The 26,348-nt window shown below is 35.3% G+C and overlaps 3 protein-coding genes across 3 annotated transcripts in view; 2 read left to right on the top strand and 1 right to left on the bottom strand.

Moving 5' to 3' along the window:
- The first annotated feature begins 2,224 nt into the window (after positions 1 to 2,224).
- LOC121367701 lies at positions 2,225 to 17,588 on the top strand. The gene is made up of 6 exons (XM_041492028.1): positions 2,225 to 2,493; positions 4,031 to 4,162; positions 5,089 to 5,157; positions 8,153 to 8,344; positions 10,915 to 11,055; positions 14,213 to 17,588. Exons 1-6 carry the CDS (start codon positions 2,323 to 2,325, stop codon positions 14,405 to 14,407), a joined length of 900 nt encoding a protein of 299 aa, XP_041347962.1. The 5' UTR covers positions 2,225 to 2,322; the 3' UTR covers positions 14,408 to 17,588.
- A 2,513-nt stretch (positions 17,589 to 20,101) lies between these two features.
- Positions 20,102 to 25,956, bottom strand: LOC121367700 (ADP-ribosylation factor 2). Its single transcript, XM_041492027.1, has one exon. The coding sequence runs from the start codon at positions 25,867 to 25,869 to the stop codon at positions 25,324 to 25,326; it is 546 nt and encodes a 181-aa protein (XP_041347961.1). The 5' UTR covers positions 25,870 to 25,956; the 3' UTR covers positions 20,102 to 25,323.
- Positions 25,939 to 26,348, top strand: part of LOC121367698 (E3 ubiquitin-protein ligase CHFR-like) — a 36,365-nt gene continuing 35,955 nt past the window's right edge. The window contains exon 1 of the mRNA XM_041492024.1: positions 25,939 to 26,155. Coding sequence (XP_041347958.1) covers positions 26,038 to 26,155 — 118 coding nt within the window. The 5' untranslated portion in view covers positions 25,939 to 26,037. The remainder of the gene's footprint in view (positions 26,156 to 26,348) is intronic.

The following is a 26,348-nucleotide window of genomic DNA, read 5'->3' as shown; positions in this document are numbered from 1 at the left end:
CAAGTCTGTGCGCACTCTGTGAAATTTGTCGTGACGTAGGCATTGTTGTGCTTCGAGCGACATCTACCGGTGACATCAGAATACTAACTTTCAAAATTATTTCAAGCAATTGGGACATGGGGATTCCCATGGTATTTATCGTTATAAAACCTGCTTTTTCACTCCATTTGATAAAAACATGATCTAAGTGTGTTACAGGTTTGTAGATTAACCAAATTATAATTATTTTTTTTTGGATGGAACTAGGGTGTGCGGCTTTAAGACTGTCTCTTTAAATATCAAAAATGTATGGGCACTAGGTACCACGGCACTATTTGTCCTATTATTACTAATTTCTCGTTCCAGCCAGTGCACCACGCAGGGGCGTGCGCATGAAATTTGGGGGGGGGGGGGGTTGAGGTGTCTGGCGAAGCCCGATAACATCTCAGTACTTCCATATCCATTCACAGGAATGTAAAAAATCGGGATATGAAAAAAAGATTCGCCTTGAGCAGGGGGGGTTTCGACCCCAACCCCCCCCCCCCCGCGCACGCGCCTGCCACGACTGGTATATCAAAGGCCGTAGTATGTACTACCCTGTCTGTGGGATGGTGCATATAAAAAAATCCCTTGCTGCTAATCGAAAAGAGGAGCCCATGAAGTGGCGACAGCGGGTTTCCTCTCTCAATATCTGTGTGGTCCTTAACCATAGGCCTATGTCTGACGCCATATAACCGTAAATAAAATATGTTGAGTGCGTCGTTAAATAAAACATTTATTTTTATTATTATTACTAATAGTTCGGTTTGGAAAATAGTTCTGCATAAAACAAAAATCCTACAAAATTATAATATGCCTTTGAAATCTTTCTTTTGTGATTACAAGTACGTTGACCTCAATAGTATTTAAATAACACATTGGTTTGAAGTTACATGCACTTGTTATATGCATGTAGTACTAATTAATAACGACTGTGCAAGTGGTATGCTGCCATTTGCGTAACAGCAACACGGGGAGGTGCTCTGGCATGAAGGTGGTTAACCGACACTTTTCGTGTCTGTCAACTTTTGGCGACATGACCCTCTTGATGCTGTTGTATTTTTCACAGAATATATTCTGACATAGAAATTGAATTGAACTGCATGGAGTAATTAATGGCGGTGTGCAACCAGGACCTACTGTATGTGCATTTGATGTTCACTGAATCAGAGTATATTGGCCTATATGACCTACTAGTATCTTGCAAATAAGGTCTAAAGCAAACCAAAAAATTATATGTGTCAACAGAAGAAAACCAAAGTCAGTGAACTTTTCTAGATGTTTACTAGTATTTAAATATTACAACTATTCCAGAGACTGTATAGTTTTAAAGTTACATTCTCAAAGTTGAATGTTCTATATATTGCTATTTTTATATATGCATTTCTGCTAAATAACTACATGTAGCCATGTAATTAGCTGGCATCCAATAGCCGATGATTGATTAGTCAATGTGCTCTAGTGGTGTCGTTAATCAAAACCATCGTATAACTTTAATCGATCCCACATAATATATTTGCATAATTAACACATGTATATAAAAATTGTGATGTGTAATCGGTTGTTTCCTTAAAATATTCATCGCGTAACCATAGTTTTTTTGGTCAATATATGCATATGAAATTCAAATAAAAATGGTGACGTCGTATTATAAGTTACAGGCACGGCGGAAGCAAGTAGACACTGGGGGGGGGGGGGGAGCTAACTAAGATTTCTAGGGGGTTCAGGAGTATGCTCCCCCGTAAAATGTTTTGAAACTAGATGTTCTGAAATGCAATTTCCTGCATTCTACAAGTAAAATCCACCTCTGCCTTAAGATTTACTACCAGTAATATTTGTATTCATATTTATGGGGGGCTAGACCACGACACCCCCACCCCCACCACACCCTCGCGCTCCTCCGTGCCTGATTTATAACTTAGGCTATCAGTTACCCGGCCTCATTGGATTTTGCAATAATATCGCTATGTCAGTTTATAAATTTAACAATAAATGAAATTATTTGGATGCAGTCATGTAATTCAGAGCATAATCTTCACATTTCACAAGAAAAATGAATACATATGTTTGGTCATTATGCGACTTCGTGATTGTCCCTTTAAATGTCAGAAAATGTATGGGCGCTTTTACGTTGTTTACAATAATGAAATCGTCCAATGAAATCGTCGCCTGGTTCCACTAACCCTCCCGCTCGGTTTGAAAGCGTAACAAAAGAAGTGTCGCGTCTGTATCGGGCTAATTGTTTGTAAACAACTTCTATTTCGTTGTTTGTGTAAAAATTAGGGTAAAAGAAAAATTACCAACATGTTCAACTTCTATGATTACGTCCGCCTTTTCGTTTTTGTCATCGCAACATACATTCTTGCAACGAGGAAAGCGAAAATCTGGGTTGTTGCCGATCTGTTGTTTTCCGTGAGTTTGGGAGTTTGGATGCTGATTGGTAAACCTTCTCCAGCTGGTCTCTTTTCAAGCAAGGTAAGCTAGTAATCTAGGGTTTACATCATTACTGTATAATGCATTTTAAATTCAGTTTGGTGAATATTCTTTTCGTTCTAATGAAACAAAGCGTCCCCCCCCCCCCCCCCCCACCCCCCCCCCCCCCCCCCCCCCCCCCCAACAAATACAAGATGACAGGTGCGAGGTGGGCGCAAATGACTGGAACTGGTGTTGTGCTGGAAGAGCGAGACGTAGCCCAGTGGTAACGTCACAAATGCTCGCCTGGTGCGCGGTCGGTCTAGGATCGATCCCTGTCGGTGGCCCCATTGGCCCTATTTATCGTTTCAGCCAGTGCAGCACGACAGACGACTGGTATATCACAGGCCTTGGTAACGAGTTGATATCTGCTATCCTGCCTGTGGGATTTAGTTGATGAACTAGTGGGATTGAGCACTACTAATGGAAACAAGTTGAAGTAGCAGGTTTCCTCTCTAGGCTAGGGTTAGGGTTAGCTCGAGTGCTCTGACTATAAGAGAGCTAGACGGACATTTGCACATTTGTAATGAGAGCGTATTTATGTCCAAATGTCCATCTAGCTCTCTTTAACAGTCAGAGTACTCGGGCTAGGTTAGGGTTAGTCTTTAAAGCCTTCGTATTGAGGGGTACGGGTCAAACTCTTTCCTATTTTGTTCAGTATCGTGTTGTGATTCACTATGCACAATTCAGACATTGCACTACACACGTTTGAAATATTAATTACAGTAATTGCTAATAAATTTTTAATTGACTAGAAATATCGCTAATCAAGATTTTGTTCCGTCAGACTAAAAATTACCAAATGATCCAGGTAAGACTGTCAGAATTACCAAATGATCCCGGTAAGACTGTCAGAATTACCAAATGATCCCTGTCAGACTGTAAAAATTACCAAATGATCCCAGTAAGACTGTAAAAATTACCAAATGTTTGACATCCAATAGCCGATGATTAATAAATCTGTGCACTACTGGTGACGTTAAAAAATTTTTTTTAACTAACTGGGAGGCCGGTTCAAGTTCATTTGAAGAAATTAAGCCCTGATGTGGTTTCGTATTTTGTTTGTTTTATATTTTTAATTTATTGAAAAAAGTAATTTTTTAAAAAACAATTATAGTTGTGATATTTAAGTACTGGAAGACAGAAGTGAAACATCATTTAATTTTGGAATTCATGCAGTCTCATAATTGTATGTTTCCAACCCAAAATGTAGAATTCACAGAAACACTGAATCTAGAGCAGGGGGCACATTAGGTCAAGAACCACCACTCTATCAGTGATAGAAATAGAGCAGAATCTTTCACTAGTCCACCGGACAAACACATCTAGAAATCGACTTGTCCTAATAAATAGTTTGTTTTATTCAAGTACAAGGACAATGTTTTTCATTGTGCAAAATGAAACTTCATAGAACATTTTTACTTGTCCACTGGACAACCACCAAGGTACATTTTGTTTATCCGAGCAGATTTTCACTTGTCTGGACAAACGGATTCAACATTGATTATGGTATGTACTCAAGAATATATTTCTTTTTCAGTTGGATCCATTTCATGTCTACTTGATACAATCTGTTGGTTGCTATGTCATGATCTCGGCCCTGTTCTGGTTCCAGAGCCACAAGACACGGGATTATAATGTTATGAAAGCTATAATGCTGAACAGAACAATGGTAAATAGACATACTTACACAGTGTTCAGTATTGTCCTTATAAAACTTTTACGCCTTATTTAATAAAGATTTTAATTATATAAATTAAAGAAATGCAGGCCTCTTAGAATTAAAAATGTGTGTAACCCATTTATAGGTCATGCATAAACAAATTCAGGTAACCCATTTTCTTTTTGCATAATCCATTATATATATATCCATGACAATGGTGCTCGAAATGTGACATGCCGACAAAAAAATTGTAATGTTAACAAAATTACATTTTTGCAAGCAACACAAATGAAGCGATCATTCTCGCAATTTTCTGAGGCCTGGAGGAAGGGAATGTACAGATATGTAAAATATCCCTTGCTGATTTAATGGTACGAGTAGCATATGTGGCGGCATCAGTTTTTAGACCTGGCCTTGAAAACAATTGAGGGAGTGATCAATTGCTCATGATTCTAACTTAGATTATGGGGAACATTTAAGTTCAGGGCTCACCCTGTCCATTGCCAATTAAACTCCTTGAACTAGATTTATTTAAAGGTTTAATTTCACTATTATTGTTAGGCTAGTTGAAACTTAAATTTGGCCAAAGATTATTTATTCAGATTCGCCAAGCTTCTAATAGGTTTTTTTATTCAGCTTAAACCCTGCTGAGATAAAAAAAAAAAAAATTGCCGAAAATGTAAGTTTGAAGTAAAAACAAATGAAGATCTGTATAACATATCAGAATAGAATATATATATATATATATATATAATTGACGTAATATGGAAAGATGTATTATACTCCTTTTTTTTTTAAATGGTATAAAATAAATTCCTTTCTATTACAAATTGTTGACCAATGGTATGTGTATATATATATATATATACATTATAATATTGTACATACATGTATGTAGTTAATTTTATATAAAAAAAATTATTTTTATTTGTCAGGCTGTTGGTATGTTTACGTTCCTTGATGTCATCAACTGTTATCGTTTTCCAAAATTATTTACAAGCCTGGTGAGTAGAATTTTAATTATTAGAAAGGACATTGTAATCTTCTGCAGAAACCATTGGCATACTTTTAACTTTTAAATATAGTTTTCATTGGCTGATTATATCATAACTCAATCTGTTATTGAATATTTAATTAATGTTTTAGCCAGTAGAATCAGTTTTGTATGCATGGTCTTTTTTCATGTTTTTAAAATGGGGGTGTTAACAAAAAAAGCAAAAAGCAAGAGCAAACTGAATTACTGAAGCTGTTTACATATACAACCCCTGCAATTGCCCACAGCAATTGGCAGTGCCATGGAGACTGTATTTTTTCCTTATTGTTAAAACTAAAATATACTTTGTGAACTGAAAATAGATTAAAAATAATTTTTAAAACTAACTGCACCGTTATTACTGAAGTATCTGAAACTCAGTGCCATCGGACATGATCGAAAATACATGTAAATTACCAGCATTAAGCGAGTTCCAACTTAAGTCATTGAACTCTTTTGACATCCAGCCAATGCACCACGACTGGTGTATTAAAGACCGTGGTATGTGCTATCCTGTCTGTGGGATGGTGCATATAAAAGATCCCTTGCTGCTAATCGAAAAAGAGTAGCCCATGAAGTGGTGACAGCAGGTTTCTTCTTTCAATATCTGTGTGGTCCTTAACCACATGTCCGACGCCATATAACCGTGAATAAAATGTGTTGAACGCGTCGTTAAATAAAACATTTCCTTCCTTCCTTCTTTTGACTGTTCATAGCACATGCGTTGCAGGGACCACTGGATTGCAGGGGGGTGACAGCTTATACATTGTTGAACTGTGGCTATGGTGCATTACGGGTGCTTCATTTTCAGTAAAATGCTCAACATACACTCCTACAAGTCACTTGATATGTTATGGTCAGCCTGGTGATGAGATATTTATAGATATACATATATATATGGAGAGATTGTTCCGATAGTTTAAGAAAAATTTCTCTGTCATTTATATTCAATATTGGCAAAATATACATCCCTTTTCTGGTGCCGAGTGGCCTAATCCAAAAAAACAAAAAAAACTTTACTGATTTACTTGGGCTTGAAAGGGGGGCATTCGGTCTTGGTTACAGATTTCCTAACAGAAATTATGCCGTTATTAAAGAATATTATTTCAATTCTATATCACATAAAATACATTCTGACACTTCGATGTAATATACTGATCAGTCTGATGGAAAAAACATAACACAAGTTTTTTTTCGGTTGTAAATATTTCAAATGTTTTATTAATGATTATTTCATTGTTTGGAGTTTTAGGTTATGTCTTCATTACTGAATAAATTTTTACAAGTTTTGTTGTGTTATCACAGACAATGTGTGCATGGATAACGTTGATCCAAATTAATAGCGTGTGTGCCCATCCCAGGCTGCAGTCGCTGCTCAAACTCTCCTTACCATTGACCCAATCAAGTTGTTTATGGTCCTTTGTGGGATGTTATTCCACTCATGAAGAATGGCCTGTATGAGCTGAGCGACGTTGCTTAAGACGTTGATGCGCTTCCTAACCCTCCTGTCCAGCTTGTCTGACAAATGATCATTTGGGTTCAAATCTGGACTGGGGTGGCCAATCGATCACTGGGACATTGTTGTGCTTCAGGAAGTTATGATAAACCCTTGCAACCTGCGACCTCGTATTATCCTGCTGCAAAGTAATGTTACGCGCATGGATAAGTGGAAAGACGTGAGGCCTGATCCTGACATCTTGCCGCTATAAGATTACCCTGAATGGCCACGAGAGGTGTTTTCACGCCATGAGAAATCATCCCCCCCCAGTCATTCGCATGTTAACTGTTATGTTATTTTTAGTCAACGAATACTACCACTAATATAAATAAATCTTACAGCATATTGGCAAACAAAACAATTAACAAACTAATTCAGATTTACTTACATTCCAGAGTTGCAAACATGTTAACAGTAAATTGCCGTGGAAAATGCCATGGACACTATTTTTTCATGGCAAATTATTTGCTGTGGTCATTTTCTTAATTGCAGGGGTTGCATAGAAGTTTGTGGATGTAAAAAAAAAAATTCATAAAAGAAATAGCATAAAAATCCATATAATTAAATTTGAAATGTACTTACTAATAATAACACCAAACATTTTTTTTTATTTAAAATATTTTTTGATTATTAAACTATAACACTCAATACGGCAAAGTACCAATATAAAGTGACATCGTCAGATATGACATTTCCTGCCAATGTCATTTTTACATACATTGGGATTGCTTTATATTGTAGTGAATATAATGGAAATTTAAAAATTCAGGACTTGCTTGTACAACTGTAGACCTCTGTTGCTTTGAAATCCTTTACATTTAAGGATAAACAAAACAAAACAATTAATCATCCATTAACAGAAGTTACTAATATTGAATTTATCGTCAACTTTTACATGTACATACAATGTATGTAGCTAAATTTGAAGAACTATTTAAAATACACAATGTGATACGGGTGCAAATATAAAGTACATGTTCCTATTCATTGTCATCATTTCATACTTTCATGTGCAATAATAATTAATGCCTGGCAGGGCTAGCTCTGGGTCAGCAAAACATTTCGCCAAATTATCTACCAAAACTTCAACAATTGCAGAAACCCATTTTTTTCTCTATCAAAATATCAATTATTTCATGAAATTATTTTGCCAAATTAAAATAAATTTTGCCTATTGTTTTTGAAATTCGCAGTTGGCGAATTTGGAGAGTGCCAGAGCTAGCCCTGCCTGGAGTGACTGAATTTGAAAATAATTACATATGGTTTTCTTTTAAGTGATTTTAGTATTTACACATTCCAATCTTATAATACAATGCACATGTAAATAAATTATACATGTATACACATTTATGTGTTCATAATGAAAATGTTCTTAAAATGTTCAACATACATGTACAAATGTAAATCTATATAGAGCACTTGTATTTAAAACTGTATTAGAATTTCTTTATCCCTTTATCCCTTTCAGCATTACAACACCTTGTGTTTTGGAGTGCTGTGGTTACTAGGCAGTGCTTACCAGCTGATTCGTCATGGTTTGCCCACGCTGAGGCATGAATATAAAATGTCCATCAACTGGTTCCTGAAGGCTGACCTGGGCATTACAGCATTTGTTGGACTTTGCAGTCTTCTTCTCCCTAGCTATTTACTTTCCCTTCAGGTGATTTCCCTTTTGAATCAAGTTGTGCATTGCAAATTTAAAGGGACAAACTTTACTCTACAACCATTTCTCAGGCCTCAAATTTGGCAAATTAGAGGGCAATGCCATTTCAATAAGTGTCTTAATATAACACAACAGACCACATTGAAAATAAAGAAGTGTGAACGGTTTCATGTTTTAAAAATAAAACAAATTTCAGGAGTCACGATTGATTCCAATGACCAGTTAGTAACATGCAACATAAGGCACAACCAGTTTGGCCATGAGACGTTTTTAATTTTAAGGACACTGGGGCATATGACTAGGACATTGCAGCAATTTGCCGCATGGCTGTCATTAAATTTGAGCCCTGGCAGTGGGCTGGTTGGTTAAAATTTTTTATCATTTAAATCGGAGTGAAAAAATTCTCCAGATTTTTTCTGAATTCAGGATTTTACAATTTTTTAAGGACTACCCAAGAAGTGTATCTGTCCTTGTTTGAAGATGAAAATCTGAGAACGTTAAGAAAATCTTGACAGTACCTGTATTATTTCAGTGGTTTTTTTTGTCCATTGCCATTTTTATATGCCCGTCTATGATGGGTCGTATTATGGTATGGTGTTGTCCGTCAGTACATCCCTCCATTAACTTTTTCTTGTCCGGACCACATCTTGCATACAGATGCATACAGGACCATCAAACCTCACTTGTAGGAACAACTTGGGATGGCGGTGTATCGCATACTATTACTAGGTCACTGTGATCTATTTTTCACAGTCTACTGCACATAACAGTAAATCCTTGTCCGGACCATATATTGCATACAGGCAGGGCTAGAAATGAGAAAAAAAAATCTACATGCACCAGGTGCATGCTGAAAAAAAAGTTGCATGCACCAAAAATAAGTTAAATCCTGTTAACAATGAGGAAAATACTATTTTAATTACCTTGATTACAGTGTTGATTATCATTTTCTTTTTAATTTAACTGAAGTTGCGATTGAAATAATCACTGGCTGACTTCGAGTCAACTATGCGAGTAACGCACCTGCACGTTCGCAATCATCTGATCAAGTGCCCATATCTGAGGTCGAAAATGTTCAAAGCAGTTACGGTACTTTGTATTGATCACAGATCTGGCGGAGTTCAATTTGTCAGTGACGACAACAACTGTGTTATGCGCATGGATACCCCAAAGTCGGTCTTGACCACCTTCCCTAATACCGTTCACAGATATAACCGAGATATTGCCAGCAATTTTCGCAAATATATTTCACGGAAAAGACCGAAAGGGCGCCATTGTTGTGAGTAGGATTATGGGATACAAAATGGATGCGCCCATAAGATAAAAGTTATCGTTTTCATGTGGCGAACAGATTACGAAATGCATACGCAAAATTCAACAACTTGAGTCTGAATCTGGTAGACAACAGGATACTAGTATACGCAATACACAGTACTTGAAAAATATTAGCATGCACCACGTGCACCCAGTTTTAAAAGTTACATGCACACGCAAAAATCAGCATGCACCGGTGCATGTACTAACACTGCATTTCGAGCCCTGATACAGGACTATCAAACCTAACACGTAGGAACAACTTGGGACGGTGGTGTGTTGCGTACTATTACTAGGTCACTGTGATCTATTTTTCACAGTCTACTGCACATAACAGTAAATCATCAGTAGTTGGTCCAAAACAAATTTCATCCATCACATTGCAAAAATTTCACATAATTAGAATCATACCCATAACATAATATCTGTGGTTTTCCATCGTTTGACAGGCATATCATTTACCTCACCGGTACTCTTGTTATCCATATTAAATTATTAGTAACTTTATATTGTAAAATAATGAAAATATTATTTGAAAAAAAAACATTGGGGTAGTTTGTTAAAGTTAGTTAGAAAAACATCAGGGTTTTTTTTCTAATTGATCATACATGTATTATGATAATGACAGCCCGTGAATTAATAATATTTTTGCATCTCTTAGAGTAAGACTGCATGGATGTTTATTGATATTTTACTCCAGGTTCAAATCTCAGGGGAGGATGCATATTTGTTATACTGAATATGTCTAATTTACTGTAAATACTAAAAACATTTTTTAATCAAAAATCATTTGAAGTATTTTCTATTTCCAACTAGTACAGTTTTATGTGGGGGGGGTTTTCTTCTTTTTTCTATTTGTTAGTCAGTATTTTGTTAAAGATTTGATTATCATAGTACATACAGTAGTTATGAATCAATTCAGTTTCATGTGTGAATTACAAAGCAAAGCAACTCAAATTCAGACAATGAGTAAAACTGCTTTCACATATAAACACAAATGGTGGCAAAGGTGTCAAAATTGATTCACAATGATGAGAATCTAAAATATTTTTTTGGTTTGCCTTATGTCTAAACAAAATTGCATTTTATTCTAGTGATGAGAATCTGAAATCAGGGAACATTTTGTTCAGTATCGCATCACGCCAGTTTCAGAGATCGCTACACAATTTAAAAATATTAAACAGTAATCAAGTTTCAATTAACTAGAAATGTCACTAATTAAAATGTCTAAACAGAATTGTTTTTCCTTTTAGTCCATGAAGACTAATGACCTTCACGAACACTTTTGCCAGTTGTTTGGAGCATGTTTGATGGCTTCAAGTATCCTGTCGTATATGGCTCTCGGCTTCAGAGACAGTGCTGACAAGAAGGCTGTGCTTATCAGCAGAGCTATGGTAATATACTTTATTTCCAGTCTTTAGGGGCGATGTATTTTATCTGAAAACTATTTTTGTTTTGGAAATACTTAATTATTGGAGTACATGTAAACATGAAAGGAATTTGCCTTTTTTTTTTGTTACAGTAAATGGAAGTCACTTTATTGTAGTGACTTGTTCTCAGGCGCAAAGTCTTGGATAAAACATTACAGATAGACCATTATAGGTCAGAATATTGTGTTGGCCCATTACACCAGGCTGAGGGCCATTACATATGTCCAATGTGGCCATTATGAAAACTCCCATTCAGTAATATAATACTGCACGGATCGGTTGCTTTGTATTTCATTTTAACTGATTTCTGTGCTTATGTTCAATTAAGGTTCAAGCACGCTGTCCTGGGCACACACACCTCAGCTTTCTGGGCTGTTTGTCCAGGACAGTGGGTTACATGTAGTTGTTAGTTGGTTAGTGCTTTGTATTACACTTCTGTTTAAAACAAGGGGTGATAAGTCTCAGAAATTACCCCCATTAGACAAGCATCCAGCATGTATTATGTATTAGTTCACTGTAAGCATGTGGGCTGTTATGGAAGAAGAAGAAGGAAATGTTTTATTTAACGACGCACTCAACACATTTTATTTATGGTTATACATATACAGTCAGACATATGGTTAAGGACCACAGAGGTATTGAGGGAGGAAACCCGCTGTCGCCACTTCATGTGCTACTCTTTTCGATTAGCAGCAAGGGATCTTTTATATGCACCATCTCACGGACAGGGTAGTACATACCACAGCCTTTGATATGCCAGTCGTGGTGCACTGGCTGGAACAAGAAATATGTGGGATCTTATAGTACAATGTATGCATGTATTCCTCAAATCAATATAACATGTTAATTTTGGGAATTGATTGGAATTTCATCATCGATCGTCGGTTATCATTGATTGACACCATCCAATTAACTTTTGAATACACAATCAGTTACAATTACATGAATATAAGAAGGATTTGAATTATAAGCAACATGCACTTATGTTAGAGTTCTCTGGGATCTAGACCTTACAAATGGCTAATGTTACCTTTAATAACTATTTAATATATTTTTTTCTTAATGTTTAAATCTGCTCGGACAAACAAAATGTACCTTGGTGGTTGTCCAGTGGACAAGTAAAAATGTTCTATGAAGTTTCATGACTTTGAGCAATGAAAAACATTGTCCTGGTACTTGATTAAAACAAACCATTTATTTGGACATGTGAAGATATTGTTGGACAAGTCGATTTCTAGATGTATTTGTCTGGTGGACTTGTGAAACATTCTGCTTTTTTCTATTACTGAATTAATATTTCACCAAACATTTGATTTTTTAAATATACTGAACAAAATAAGAAACTTCCGCTAACTTTGCTTGAACATAACTTGATGAAAACAAACCGGGGGAATAATTGTTATATATGTGTTTAAAGAGTGTTCCATGATGCATCGTTTGGTTATAGGTTAACAGAAACTGGGAGAAATTTTGACTAAGTGTGGTAGGGGTTAAAAAAAACCCACCCACTTAATAATGGGTATGACCACCTCTTGAATTGACCACTGCAGTGCATCACAGGCACATAGAATTGACTAAAGTGTTGATTTCTGCCTGTGGAATATTGCTCCATTCCTGAATAAGTGCTTGACGAAGTTCGTTGACGTTAGCGGGTGGGTTGGGACGACGCCTCAATCGTCTGTCCAGACTATCCCAGACATGCTCGATGGGGTTGAGATCAGGACTTTTAGCGGGCCAGTCATCAATGAAATCAGTGTTATTTGTCCTACGAAAATTTACAGTGTCTCTAGCTGTATGAGAGGTGGCATTATCATGCTGAAAAATCGAGATGTTGGCATTGTTATGGAACAGAGGAATGACGTGATGAGCGAGAATGTCATCGCGATAACGTTGAGCATTTAAATTGCCATCAATGACGACTAGTGGTGAACGACTGCCCAGACCATGACACAACCCCCACCCCCGAAACGATCTCGTTCAAGAACACAACAGTCAGCATAGCGTTCATTTCTCCTACGGTAGACGCACACCCTGCCATCACCACTTTGTAAAGAAAATCTGGATTCATCCGAAAAAAGAACGGTATTCCAGCGTCGCCGTATCCAACGAGTGTGTACACGTGCCCAATTAAGACGATGACGTTGCGTTAAAACGCATCCGACGTAAGGACGTCGTGCATGTAAACTGTTCTCCCGCAGACGATTACAAACAGTTTGCCCACTGATTCGGTTATTATGAAGCCCAGGTGTGTTAGCAGCAGTAGCAGTGGCAGTTTGGAATCGATTGTGCAAATGCGTGTTCATGATATAGCGGTCTTGACCACGCGTTGTAACACGCGGACGTCCACGACGTGGCAAGTCGTTGGTGCTTCCTGTCGTTCGTATCGCTCGATTAGAACTCCCAACATGCATTGCAACGTCTTCTGTCGACATGCCAGCATCAAGCATGCCAATCGCCCGTTCGCGTAAATTATTGGGTATTCTTGGCATACTAAAAATGCTACAATGTAAAAAACTTTTAATTTTTTTTACAAATTTTGAAGCGTTTTCATTCACTTGACAACAATGTCAGTAAGACAAGTCAAACAAATTGACCAAATACTACACGAGACATGTCGAACCATGCATGCACGTGCAAATTGAATTTCACGTTGTCGACGATTAACAGTGCAAAAATAATCGATAAAATTCATGAATCCTGATAACACAGCTCAAGGCTAATACTACCTATATAATTTCATTACACAATGAATTCTTTAACACAACAAATATTATATGTACAAATCGGAAGTTTCTTTTTTTGTTCAGTATATATATAATCGATCATCACATTGGTTGGGCAAAAGTAATACATTTTTTATTATGATTGATCACAGGAACATCACTAATACATGAACATGTAACAGTGATTGTGACGTGTATAAATTATATACACAGATGGTTTTCAAAATGCTATTCAGTATGCCAGCATATTTCGCTTGTTGTAGTACTATGCGGGTCATTTCGGTGGGTACATAGTGTATTATTGGTAGACAGCATTTTCTTAATTAAAAACGAACATGGCTTGAATATTTAATGAAATTTTGTGTTCAAATGTTCTAATTGTTGTTGTGTTGTTCCAGGTTAATGTGTTGATCCTCCTGTGTTACATCTGTGGCTGCATGTTTAGAGGTATTACTTTCACCACAAGAGATGTGTTGCTCGACAGTCTGATAGTTCCATTCATCCTGGCACCAACACTTGGAGTTTACATCCACCGAGATCGCCGCACCTCCGTCTCCGGCGATGGATATTACTTGAGATCTCGCGATGACTAACTTAGACCATTCAATTATTAGTAGTAATTATCTTCTGACAACTCCTATAACTGAACCATCCGGGTTTAGTTTACATGTCTTGGCCAAAATGAGATTAGCATTATTAGTAGTTAATATCTCACGATGACAAAGGTTTTATTTTTGTTTTGTTCCCCCACCAGTTCTGATGATGTTTTTGAATTAACATGGAATTTAAAAAAAATTGTTTTAGCAAAACACTTGGGCTGTTTCAGTCACTTACACTGGGTCTTCCACATGACAATGTATACCCAGTAGTAGTATGTTTGAATATAATTAATGTACACAGTTCTTCCTGGGTGGGGAAGTCTCCCCAAATGGTTAAATAAAATCAGTGGGTTTTTTACCAGTCATCAGTCAACCTTACGAGTTATTAAATAATATGCTAAAAACAAAACCAAACACAAAAATGTATTGCAAAGATATACTATTAAGGTACCATATTATATTTTAATATGTTGCCAAAAGCAAACTTGTCAAAGTGTCCTTTAGTTGACTATTGGTATTCTAAAATGCTCAAGATCGAAATGACTGCATTAAATAATGTTCTTGTTGCCTTATCTTACCAGATGTTTACATATTCATATATTGTAATCTAAGGTGCCCTTGTAATCAGATTAGTTGTTTGCACACCATCCTCAAATTCAACGTAAACAGACTGAAAGTACAATTAAGAGAGCTTTCAACTACTTGAACCATATCTTGCTCCCTAGTCCAGACATTCTTGTCCTAACGAATATAGCTAGATTGTTCTTGTTTTAAAACTGTTAATGTTTTATAAACACCTTTTTAGATAATGATGACATATTTTTAGTTGTCACTTGTTGTACATGTATTTTTCTACAAAGACTGCATGTTTGTTTAATTATATCATTTTAGATATATGTGTTTTAGATGTTGCATGTTGGTGTTATTAATTTTAAGAGACCACATGCTTGTGTAATTAGATATTTTTAGAAACTGCATATTTGTGTAATTATGTCTAATTAGAGGTAGAATGTCCATGTACTTTTTAAAAATTTATTTTTTAACTTGGAAGTAGAATGTTCAATATATCTAGTATGTGTCTTTTTATGGGCAGCATATCTGCATACATATATTTCTATTTAAGATGCATTGTTATTTATCCCTGGGTTTACGGTGGAGAAAAAAAATGTGTTTAGCCATTTGGTGCTTTGTTTTAAACTAACCAACAGAATTTAACAAGGTAAAGGCTCATTGCAGGGGCGGATTATGGGGGGTTTCCCAGTGGCACAGACCAACACACACACACACACCCCCCCCCCCCCCCCCCCCCCCCCCCCCCCCCCCCCCCCCCCCCCACCCCGGCTAAAAAAAAACCCACCCCACCATGTAGATCTAAATTGATGTCCAAATTTCAAATTATAAACATTTACATACTGTCTCGGGGAAACCCCACTTACCTAAAGCATAATCCGCCCGTGCATTGAAACTTCTAGTTCTTGACCGAGTATTTTAATTAATTTAATACATGTAGATGGACATATTCACTTTGTTGATTTGGCAAACAGTGGCTTGGACAATACTGTGGTAGGTACATTGTCTTTAATAGTATATTATTTATTCCAAACAGAATCTAATTACTCCAATGATAAATAATAGCAAAGAAGTTGGATTATTTTAAGAAAAATTTTGAAGTTACAAATTATTTGGTACTAATAACCCTCAGATAATGTTAACGATGTAGAAATATTAAATAAAAACACTTTTTACAATTCTCATATATTCTAGTCATATATTTTCAGTAACCTTTGTGTATTATTGTGGTGCACACCAATTTTGGTGTTTTTACAAGAAAACTAATTTTATACATCTACTTTAAAAAAAAAAAATGGCAGCACAATTTAGGCTTTTTAATCATTATCATTAGCACTGCCATTTTGAAAAATAGCTTTTTTCAATTCAAATCATTACTAATTCATGGCTTCTCTAATATTGAACCTTAGCTTTGTGATCAATTTGTTTTGGGTTTTTTTTTACAGTACACCACCAACTGCCTTTCATATTTGCTTACTAGACAAGGGGAGATAATCATGAGATGGGGGGAAAATGTAATTTGTATTAAATTTCTGCATATTGTAAATAATACATTTAAGGCTAGACAATCATGGCAATTTCATGTAATGGTAGCAAACAAAATATGTGTCCATTGCCTACAGTACATTTAACAATTTGCAACGTTAAGAGAAAAATGATCCGTTTTGATAAACATTTCAATTTAAACACAATGATCCTGATGAGATATTTTATGCATTAGTACTTTTTGAGGCAGGATCTAGCTCGGTCGGTCAATCCTGAGGTGTTTACGTCGAACCACTTCAATGACCATGTTCTCCAATTGGGTTTTGTTCCATTCCAACCAGTACATCACGACTGGTATATCAGTGACTATGGTATGTGCTGTCCTGTCTGTGGAAACATGTCTATGAAAGACCCTTGCTTCTGATGGAAAAACGTAGCAGGTTTCTTTTTAAGAATATGTGTAAAAACAATTGCTAAGTATTTGACATCCAATAGCCAATGATTAATGAATCAATCTGCTCTAGTGGTCTCATTAAACAAGACAAACTTTTAACTTTCATTAAGTTTGTACCTACGGTTCATTTGACCCGTGTTTTATACTTTATAATATTGTGTTAATTGGATAGCTATTTTACTGAGTATTTTATATTCAAGTTCTCAGACAGGCTAGGACATACCAGTCTTTGATATACCAGTCATGGTGCATACAAATGGGGGAGGGTACCATTTCATTTCAAGAACTGAGGAAGATCTGTTCTACCTTGGGTTCGTATGGATCATGTGAATCCAGGAAAGTTATGGAATTTACAAATACCATTTTCCAGGCTTTGACAAAAGGTTATGAACAATGCATTATAAAGTGGTATTTGGTTAATAAACAAATTAAGGAACTCTGCTACAGTATGTTACAGCTCACACGAGTGATCTACTAATTGTACCAAATTGTTTTCATCCGCATTTTTTGCTCAATAAAACCTGTTCATTTATAGTCATCTTACATAGGCCCTATGGGTCATATACCTCATAACATAACATGCAATCAACCATTAATTTTATCATCATAATTATTATGCTATATAACATTTTCTTACATTTGGAAATAAATTCAGATTCAATGGTCCTTTTTTTGTTTGTTATCTTTCATTGTTTTTTTCACAGTAGTGTTTAGAGGCATTCAAACAATGCATGTGAGCGTGACAAGGGCCCTTTTCACCAAGTATTTGCCGATATTGTTTTTGTTTGCAATTATTATGCAAACTTGATGCCTTTGGAACAACTCCGGTGGTGTACTTATTTTTAGCAAGTGGAAAACCCTGCGATCACTGCAGTAAAATTATTAATTTTTTAAAGCCAACTTTAACTCCGAAGTAGGCCGACATATACAGAAAGTCGTAATAGCAGGGATGTGATTTTTCATCTTATCCAACTTCATTTTCCTGTATGTAAAATGATTTTCATAAAAGTAAATTGCATTTGATCAGCAATGCTAAAAAATTACCGTAAAAAGTTTATTTGGGGAATTTATTCAGATTCATAAAGATCATTTCAAATCACAGGCCCTAGTTGTGGATTTTTTACTATTGTACAATCATGTAGATCCATTTTTGACAATTGAAATCGGACATTACTTTTTATTGTTTAGATTATATATTATAAGAATATACTCTTTAAAATATACTGAGAGGCATAAATACCGCAATGGATATTTCACTGAATATTTTCTTATATGTTATATACAGTGAAACCTCTCAAGACCAGACCCTCTATAAACTGGAATTCCCTCAAAACTGGACGTTTTACATGGTCTCTTTTTTAAAAACCAGGACAAAACTTAACATCTTAAAACTAGACATTTGTCTTGGTCCCAAGGGTGTCTGGTTTAGAGGGGTTTCACTCTGTGTATATATATATATATATGTTAAGCATATGGACAAATGGCATATTGGTACAACTAAGTGATAGAGGATTTTATTCAAATTGGAAATTCAAATTCAATAAAATGCTTGTGAATCTAAAAGCATAATAATTTGTTTACAATAAGGCATCATTGCATCTATAAAAATTGTTTTGTACATGTTGCCTGCACTCATCTCCCTATAAAAGCAACTGTTGTTTTTGTTTTTCTGTCTTTCCTCAATATGTAATGCTAAAATAAAAATGCTGTTTTATTGCCCTAAAAGAACCCAAGTTGTGTTTCAAATTCATTTATTCCATTCTTCCCTGAATTTGAACAAAATCTTACACTTACAGTTGTTACCATTGTGTCATTTGTTCACATGCTTAAAGGGACATTCCTGAGTTTGCTGCAATTTTTAAGATGTTATCGACTAACAGACTTTTTAACGATTGTAATTACATATCAAGTATATTTTTCTGCATAAAAATATTAGTGGCTTTATATTAAATGAGTTTCTGATCGTTCTACTATTTGTACTAGGTTAAATTTCATTTTATTTCCTAAAAAATGTTTTTTTCATACGTACGAAATTATTTGAAGACAAAATCCAGTTTGGGCTTCTTACAAATATTAAGACAACTAGAAACACATTGAATACACAGACACTGATATTCTAAACAAGAAAATATATTTAATATGTAAGTTTAATCGTAGAAATATTTTATTTTTCGGAAACATCTTACAATGCAGCAAACTCAGGAATAAGAAAATATTCACTAAAGTACACAATGTATTATTTGTGCCTGTACTAATTAAAGTTCAAGTACAATGTCCTGCACACACACTTCCATCTATCTGGCCACTGATGTAGCAAAAATTTTATACGGGGTGTGGGGGGAGGAGAGGGCAACCCACACTGATTTTACAAAATTTGATGCACCACTGTATCTGCATGGACGGGTTAATGGTTGTAAACCCATTAAAAGTAAACTCTGGGTTGAATCCGTCACTGGGATGTAAACCTAATGGCTACCAACCAATGGCAATAGCACAACCGATATACATATATCACTCAAGTCAGTCACTTCCATAGAAGAAGGAAGGAAGGAAATGTTTTATTTAACAACGCACTCAATACATTTTATTTACGGTTATAATATTTTGTCGGACATACAAATGTATGGTTAAGGACCACAGAGATATTGAAGGAGGAAACCTGTTGTCGCCACTTTATGGGCTACTCTTTTCAATTAGCAGCAAGGGATCTTTTATATGCACCATCCCACAGACAGGATAACACATACCACAGCCTTTGATATACCAGACGTGGTGCACTAACTGAAGCGAGAAATAGCCCAATGGGCCCATCGACAGGGATCGATCCTAGACTGACCATGCATCAAGCAAACACTTTACCACTGGGCTACGTCCCTCTGTGTCACTTCTATAAAAGCTAAAAGGACTTTACGTGCACATTCAGAGCAAGCTGTTGTAGCGCACACCTATACTGGGCACAGGGACCGGCCTGGCCGGATCTCTCCGTCCAGGACAGGACACTTCTATAGATTGGATAACACATTTTATACACCAGTCATGAACAAGCATCCAAAGTAGTTGGGACCTGTAGGGGACTTATATCTTATTGAAATAGAAAACAATGCAATGGGTCTAGTGAGGGGAAATAATCCTCTTGCCACCAAACAAAAGTTACAAACTCATTAACTAACAATAACATGTTTCAAGATGATTTCAATAAATTTTATTTAAACAGAGAGTAGAATATATATATTTTTTAAAAAGAAAAATCAGTCGCAATTACAAAATACAATCAACAACTAGTAAATACCAAAGCATAAATCTTTCACAGACACATAATGGATATCTTAAAACTACTTGTTCCAACTAACAACACACACAAAATATTGCAATATATGGCCAGATATAATTAGGGCTACTCAAACAAATTTAGAAGAAAAAAAAATATTATAGAGAGCTAAATTTTAAAATCTGCTTTAATTGTTACAAAGTGCAACAGGTATACATTATTGACAAGCAGACACGTGTCATGCACTTTTTATGAAAACAGACTGTATTAATTGCTATGAAGTAGAAATGAAGCCGAGCATTAAACACTATACATACACAGACTGACACTGACTGGATTGCCTGTTTTAGTATATTGGTAAGAACTGCAATATATTATAGTATTTCAATATGCAGTAATATGTATGATTTTGTCAATCATGCATGATGGCACCACAATTCATACTTAGTAATGTACTTACTGGTAATAGGCATCCATCCATATTTAAAGCATGATTTAAGATTAATTCCACACCAACATTGTGTTCACAATAACATAATTTATAATAATGTATTTATTTAATTTTTAATGTTGAAAAGTATGTTTATTATAAGTCAGAGAGAAAAAACTAACACATTTACAGTAAAATATTGAAATGATAAACTGATGGGCAATATTTAATAAGAGAGATTAAAAAAGGCAAAATGAAGAAAAAACCACAAGCAGTATTGGCAGCTTACATTGTACGTGTACCTGTAGGTACATGTGTAAATAGTTCATTATAGCTAATAACAACACTTCTCATGTTATTAGTAATTGTAGCTACTGTGGCAACCAATGCCATATACATGTGTACATGGCAACATTTTTTTTACTGTGATGGCATTGATCCAAAAGTAATTATCTGCTGGTGCCAATGACGTATGTCCTAGCACATGCATCTTTTATTCATGGGAGAAACATATTTAATGTGTACACATTTAGTGTTTAGCATACTGTTACAACATTCCATATGTAACTTGGTACTTTGTATGTTTACAGTAAGTTGGGGACACGAGTGTCATGAGGTTGAGAGCAACTCCTATCCCCCTCCTTTCCACCCAACAGCAGCAGCAGATTTGAGGTGGCAATCTGCCACCAAGCCTCCCCCCTACTAACCCATTGTTCTGGGTAAACAAGACCTTAATTATACATGTACTATCCCAATGTACATATAAGTATGTTAAATATTCAGTAGTTTCAGGGAAAGCTCTGGATAAGCAAACATTTTCCCCAAATTATCTATTAAACTACAAAACTTGCAACAAAAAAACAGTTATTATAAGAAATTAATTCACCAAATAAAAAAAAATTAAATATAAAAATTGCCAATACTATTTAAAATCAGCAATTGGCAAGTTTGTAAGTACATGCACCAGAGATAGCCCTGATTGAAACAGATGTATACAAAGAAACATCTTTCTACTTAACGATGAAGTAACTGGTAGTGGCAGGGTACATGTCTCTACAAACGAAACATTTAGTGCTAGAAGTATAAGGTACTGAACAAATGAAACATTCAATAAATTTTCTTCAATTTATTCACAATTATTCAGTATGACTTCCATTAGATTTTGTGTCTAGTAAAATTATCTAGGTGAACAGTTTACAAGCACTTTAAAATATTAAAAGTTTAAACATTATGATTTTATTGGTCAGTATATATAGGTACATCAGGGGTGCGATATCCATTTAAAAACACAAGCTAAAATCATCTTTTTAGAACTATACCATATTAAATAAAGTTGATTGTTCAGCATTTCAAATCAAACTGAATTTACTTTGTGAAAATTATTGAATGTATTAAAAAAAAAAACCCCACCCAGACTACATTGTAAATGCTGAAATCAGATAAAAAGTTGAAAAATCACATCCTTAAGGGACTGTCCATAAATGTCAATGGTTTTCATAATCCTAACAATGTTAGGATTGGGTTTGACCCCCTCCCCTAATCCTAACATAAAAACATTGATATAATGTGTACTACAAGATGACTTTTATTAACAGATTATACGTATTGGCTTTACAAACTGTGCGCTCATGCTGTTCACGTGACCCATTGTCAACATTGATGCAGTGCGCTGATTTGATATAGCACTAGTTGTAGTATTATAGTATCGTTACCATTGGTTGTTGCAAAGTCCATTCAACAATCTGTGCGTGGGAATAGAACGTCGCGGTAATTTATGCGGATTCTATTTCAGACTCACCGTGGTCGACGATGTATTGATGCAGTAGATGACAATTGTAGAGAGCGCCGCCGCAAAAACTAGCCCCCAAAATACCGATGTTATGGCCTGAAAAGCAATCAGAACATGGCGTTTACCCCCTCCCCCTTGTTTCGAATTGTAAGAAACATTGACCTTCGATGGACATGTTTTACCTGAAAAGCAATCCGAACATGGCTTTTCCCCCTCCCCCCCTTCCGAACATTGTTCGGATTGTGAAGCACATCGATATTTATGGACCGTCCCTAATATAATAAACAAAATTCTACATACAGCTTTGTAAATTACATTCCAATACATGTATCCTATATATCAAAAGTACATTGTCACAATGTGCCATCATAAATGTTGTATTTCAACCAAATGACAAGTCAGACCTCCACAAAATCAAAATTTGCATACTATATGTACCTGAAATAGGGTTATGTCAAATATATTTGCATTTTAAATAATTTTGGTTTGCATATAACCATTTTGTTTAAACTGAAAAACTAAATAAAAGATGCACCGCTAAGACTGATCGTTCAGTAAATTTTATGCAAGAAATAAATTACGCAAAATAAAACTGCATAACCTGCGCACAAACAAAACAATTGTACATACAATCTGTGAAGGTCTGCAATCGACGTAAATGACTAATATACAGGTGACAAAAAACACAAGTACATGAACAAAATACATTAACATGTATATTTTTAACACAATCTGCTGCTTTGATGAAATGAACATGAACCGAATAATTAATACTGTAATCCACTTTACAAGGAACTTTTAGATTATACTTTCACACAATCCCTGTCTTATGAAATTCTGTTATGATTTGATAGGTCAGTTGTAAGCAATGGAATGATTCATTTTTCTGTGATCAGGCAACATTCATCTGAACTCACACTTCATGTACGTACATTTAGCTATTAGAATGTTTTCTAAGCCTTATAACCCTGATACAATTATATTAGTTCAATGAGATATAAAGAAATGTAATGCCCATATTATAATGCAAATGTACTGGAAATAAATCAAGAAAATAGTCTAACCTATCCATATTGATGATTTTTTTTATATGAAATCACACTTGTCATTTGTCAGTGTCTTTTATTTTTGATTATGTACATCCTTACAAAATGTATACATGTGAATAAATGTAATTCATGTCTCATCAATCTGTTCTATTAAAACAAAACAATCACATTTTTTCTTTACATAATGAACATGAATAACATTTTTGAAGAAATATCTAGATAAGTACATGAATGTTCACAAAATACAAGAATTCAAAACATACGCAAGCATGTCAAACATGATGGTATGGCGCTATACATGTACTAAACTTCTTTATCTCTAAATCAGGCCAAAATCTGAAAATGCCCCAAACCTGTTTTTAATAACATGGCCACTGGTAAAATATTTTAGAGGATTTATAATAATATAGTATTGTTTTAACTGCTTAGCAAATTCTTGTGCAGAAATAACTCTGGGTGAGGAAGACATTTCTCAAAATGTTAAAAAAAAAAAAAAAAAAAAACCTTTACCAATTTTCCAACAAAATGCCCATTATTACATCAAATGTTTTTGTGAAAATAAAATTTGCCAATTGAAAGAGCTAGCTGTTGTAAGCTGATCTGATAAATACCAATGTACTAGTAATATTGTGCTGGAAACATGGGATGCAAAAATCAGCTCGAAAACTAGGATATATAATTAACTATTCTTTTCATTATATTTATCTATCAGGAAATATTTTGTTTTCAAAATCTTGATTTGCGATATTCTAGGCAATTGAAAATTAATTAGCAACCACTGTTTAATGTTTTAAAATTGTGTGGCAATCTCTGAGACTTGAGTAGTGAATTGCAATGCAATACTGAACAAAATGTTCCCTACAGGTACATGTACATATATTACTATATATCTGAAACAAGTTTTGTGGTAACATTTTATTTTAATACTTTCACAGGTGTGACATTATACATTATATTTCTTATATCTGTGATATAATTACGTGCTGCATGAAGGAATGCATATAGCAGTTTTTGTCATACACCAGTAGGTAATCCGTATGATAGCATATTATCATCATGAAATTTGAACTGGTGATACATGTGTACATGAATGCAGTACAGCTTGGCATGCACTACTAATCCATGCAGTACATGTATGAACCATGTACGAGCTCAAATTTAACAATGGCACTGACAGCAATTGCCGTCATTGAGATATAAATTGTCGTAGGTCATGAACAGAAGTGCCATTGGTAAAGCTCAATGATGGTAATATGTTTACACCTGGTGTACATTTTATAAAACAAAATAACATTTCAGTTATGTTTATTTGCTGCAGATGTCTCTTTTTAAAAAATTGCTGTTGGTGGGATGTTTTACCCATGGCAATATTTTTTTTAATTGCCATGGAAGACAAATTCTTAAGTTCGTGCCCTGCCAAGTTACATGTATAACATTTTGAAAGCTTTCAGATATTTCTGGGAGTCATAAACATGAGGAAATAAATTTTGTGTCTGGACATCATATCCTTCAATAAATATTACCAATTAACTTCGATTTACCGTATCTGATAGCAAATTCAGTAATACATGCATGCATATCACCAAAGAACATTTTGTGTTGGAACAAATAAAATTTCTGACTGACATATACAGGAATATAATTAAGTGTAATCTCTCTGAAAAAGAAATCAAGACTTGTAAACAAAAATGTTTAGTGTTTGAGAAATGTAAGAGAGTAACACACGATTCATTATTAAAGTACAATTAAAATACATTTTCCCCACACATTCATTATAGTAATTGGCAAAAATCTTTTTTCTTTCTTTTACGCCAGTCTGTAATAGGCAAGTGGCAATACATTCCAAGATGTCCATAATCTCCAAGTTATTTTCTGTTTTTCAGTTGTTGTGACAACCAATCCAACCCTTCATATAAACCATCACCACTTGTGGCGCATGTGCTTTGAATGTACCAGTTTCGGTTGCGTAATGAATGCAGAGCTAATTTGTCAGTGATCTCGGCAGCATTCATGGCATTGGGAAGGTCCTGTTTGTTTGCAAAAACTAGCAAAACGCTGTCTCGTAGTTCATCTTCGTTTAGCATTCTCATCATTTCTTCTCTGGCTTCAACAACCCGCTCTCTATCATTGCTATCAATGACAAATATCACTCCCTGAGTGTTTTGGAAATAATGTCTCCACAATGGCCTAATCTTGTCCTGGCCGCCAACGTCCCACACGGTAAAACTAATGTTTTTGTATTCTACGGTTTCCACGTTGAAACCAATGGTTGGAATTGTAGTGACAATTTCGCCAAGTTTTAGTTTATACAAAATAGTAGTTTTCCCGGCAGCATCGAGACCCACCATCAAAATTCGCATATCTTGTTTTCCAAACAACGCATTGAACACTTTTTCAAAAATGTTCCCCATTATTATTCGATAGTTTTTGGCTGTTTTTTCTTTAACAACAGAATGTCACAATCGATCGGCAGATCCACAGCGGAAGTGAAAGGGAGATCACTGTTGCGAAATACACATGCGCAGTTACGAAGTACCGATGAGTTAACTTTTAAATAGTAATAAATATATATTCGTCGAATGACAATGGAACAAGGTGTTACTGATGATATCTGGGGACAACTGGTATGCGTCACAGATACCGAAACCCCACCAATTCCAATGAACACGAGTAAATTTACTATTGGAAGAGCATTAGGTACGAGTATGTAAGGTGTTATCGACGTTATCACAAAGTCGTTAAACGCGCTCTCTCACAGATGGTTGACCTAATTATTAACCCAATAAGGTATTATATGACAATATATACATTTGATTTGTACCTAAAAGTACTTTATTGAACCATCTACATAACCACCATATCACACTTATTATTGATAATTATGCGTACG

The sequence above is a fragment of the Gigantopelta aegis genome, chromosome 3 (genome assembly GCF_016097555.1).
Source record: "Gigantopelta aegis isolate Gae_Host chromosome 3, Gae_host_genome, whole genome shotgun sequence".
Taxonomy (NCBI): domain Eukaryota; kingdom Metazoa; phylum Mollusca; class Gastropoda; order Neomphalida; family Peltospiridae; genus Gigantopelta; species Gigantopelta aegis.
The sequence above is the reverse complement of the archived record's forward strand: the minus strand, read 5'-3'. Positions and strand labels throughout refer to the sequence as shown.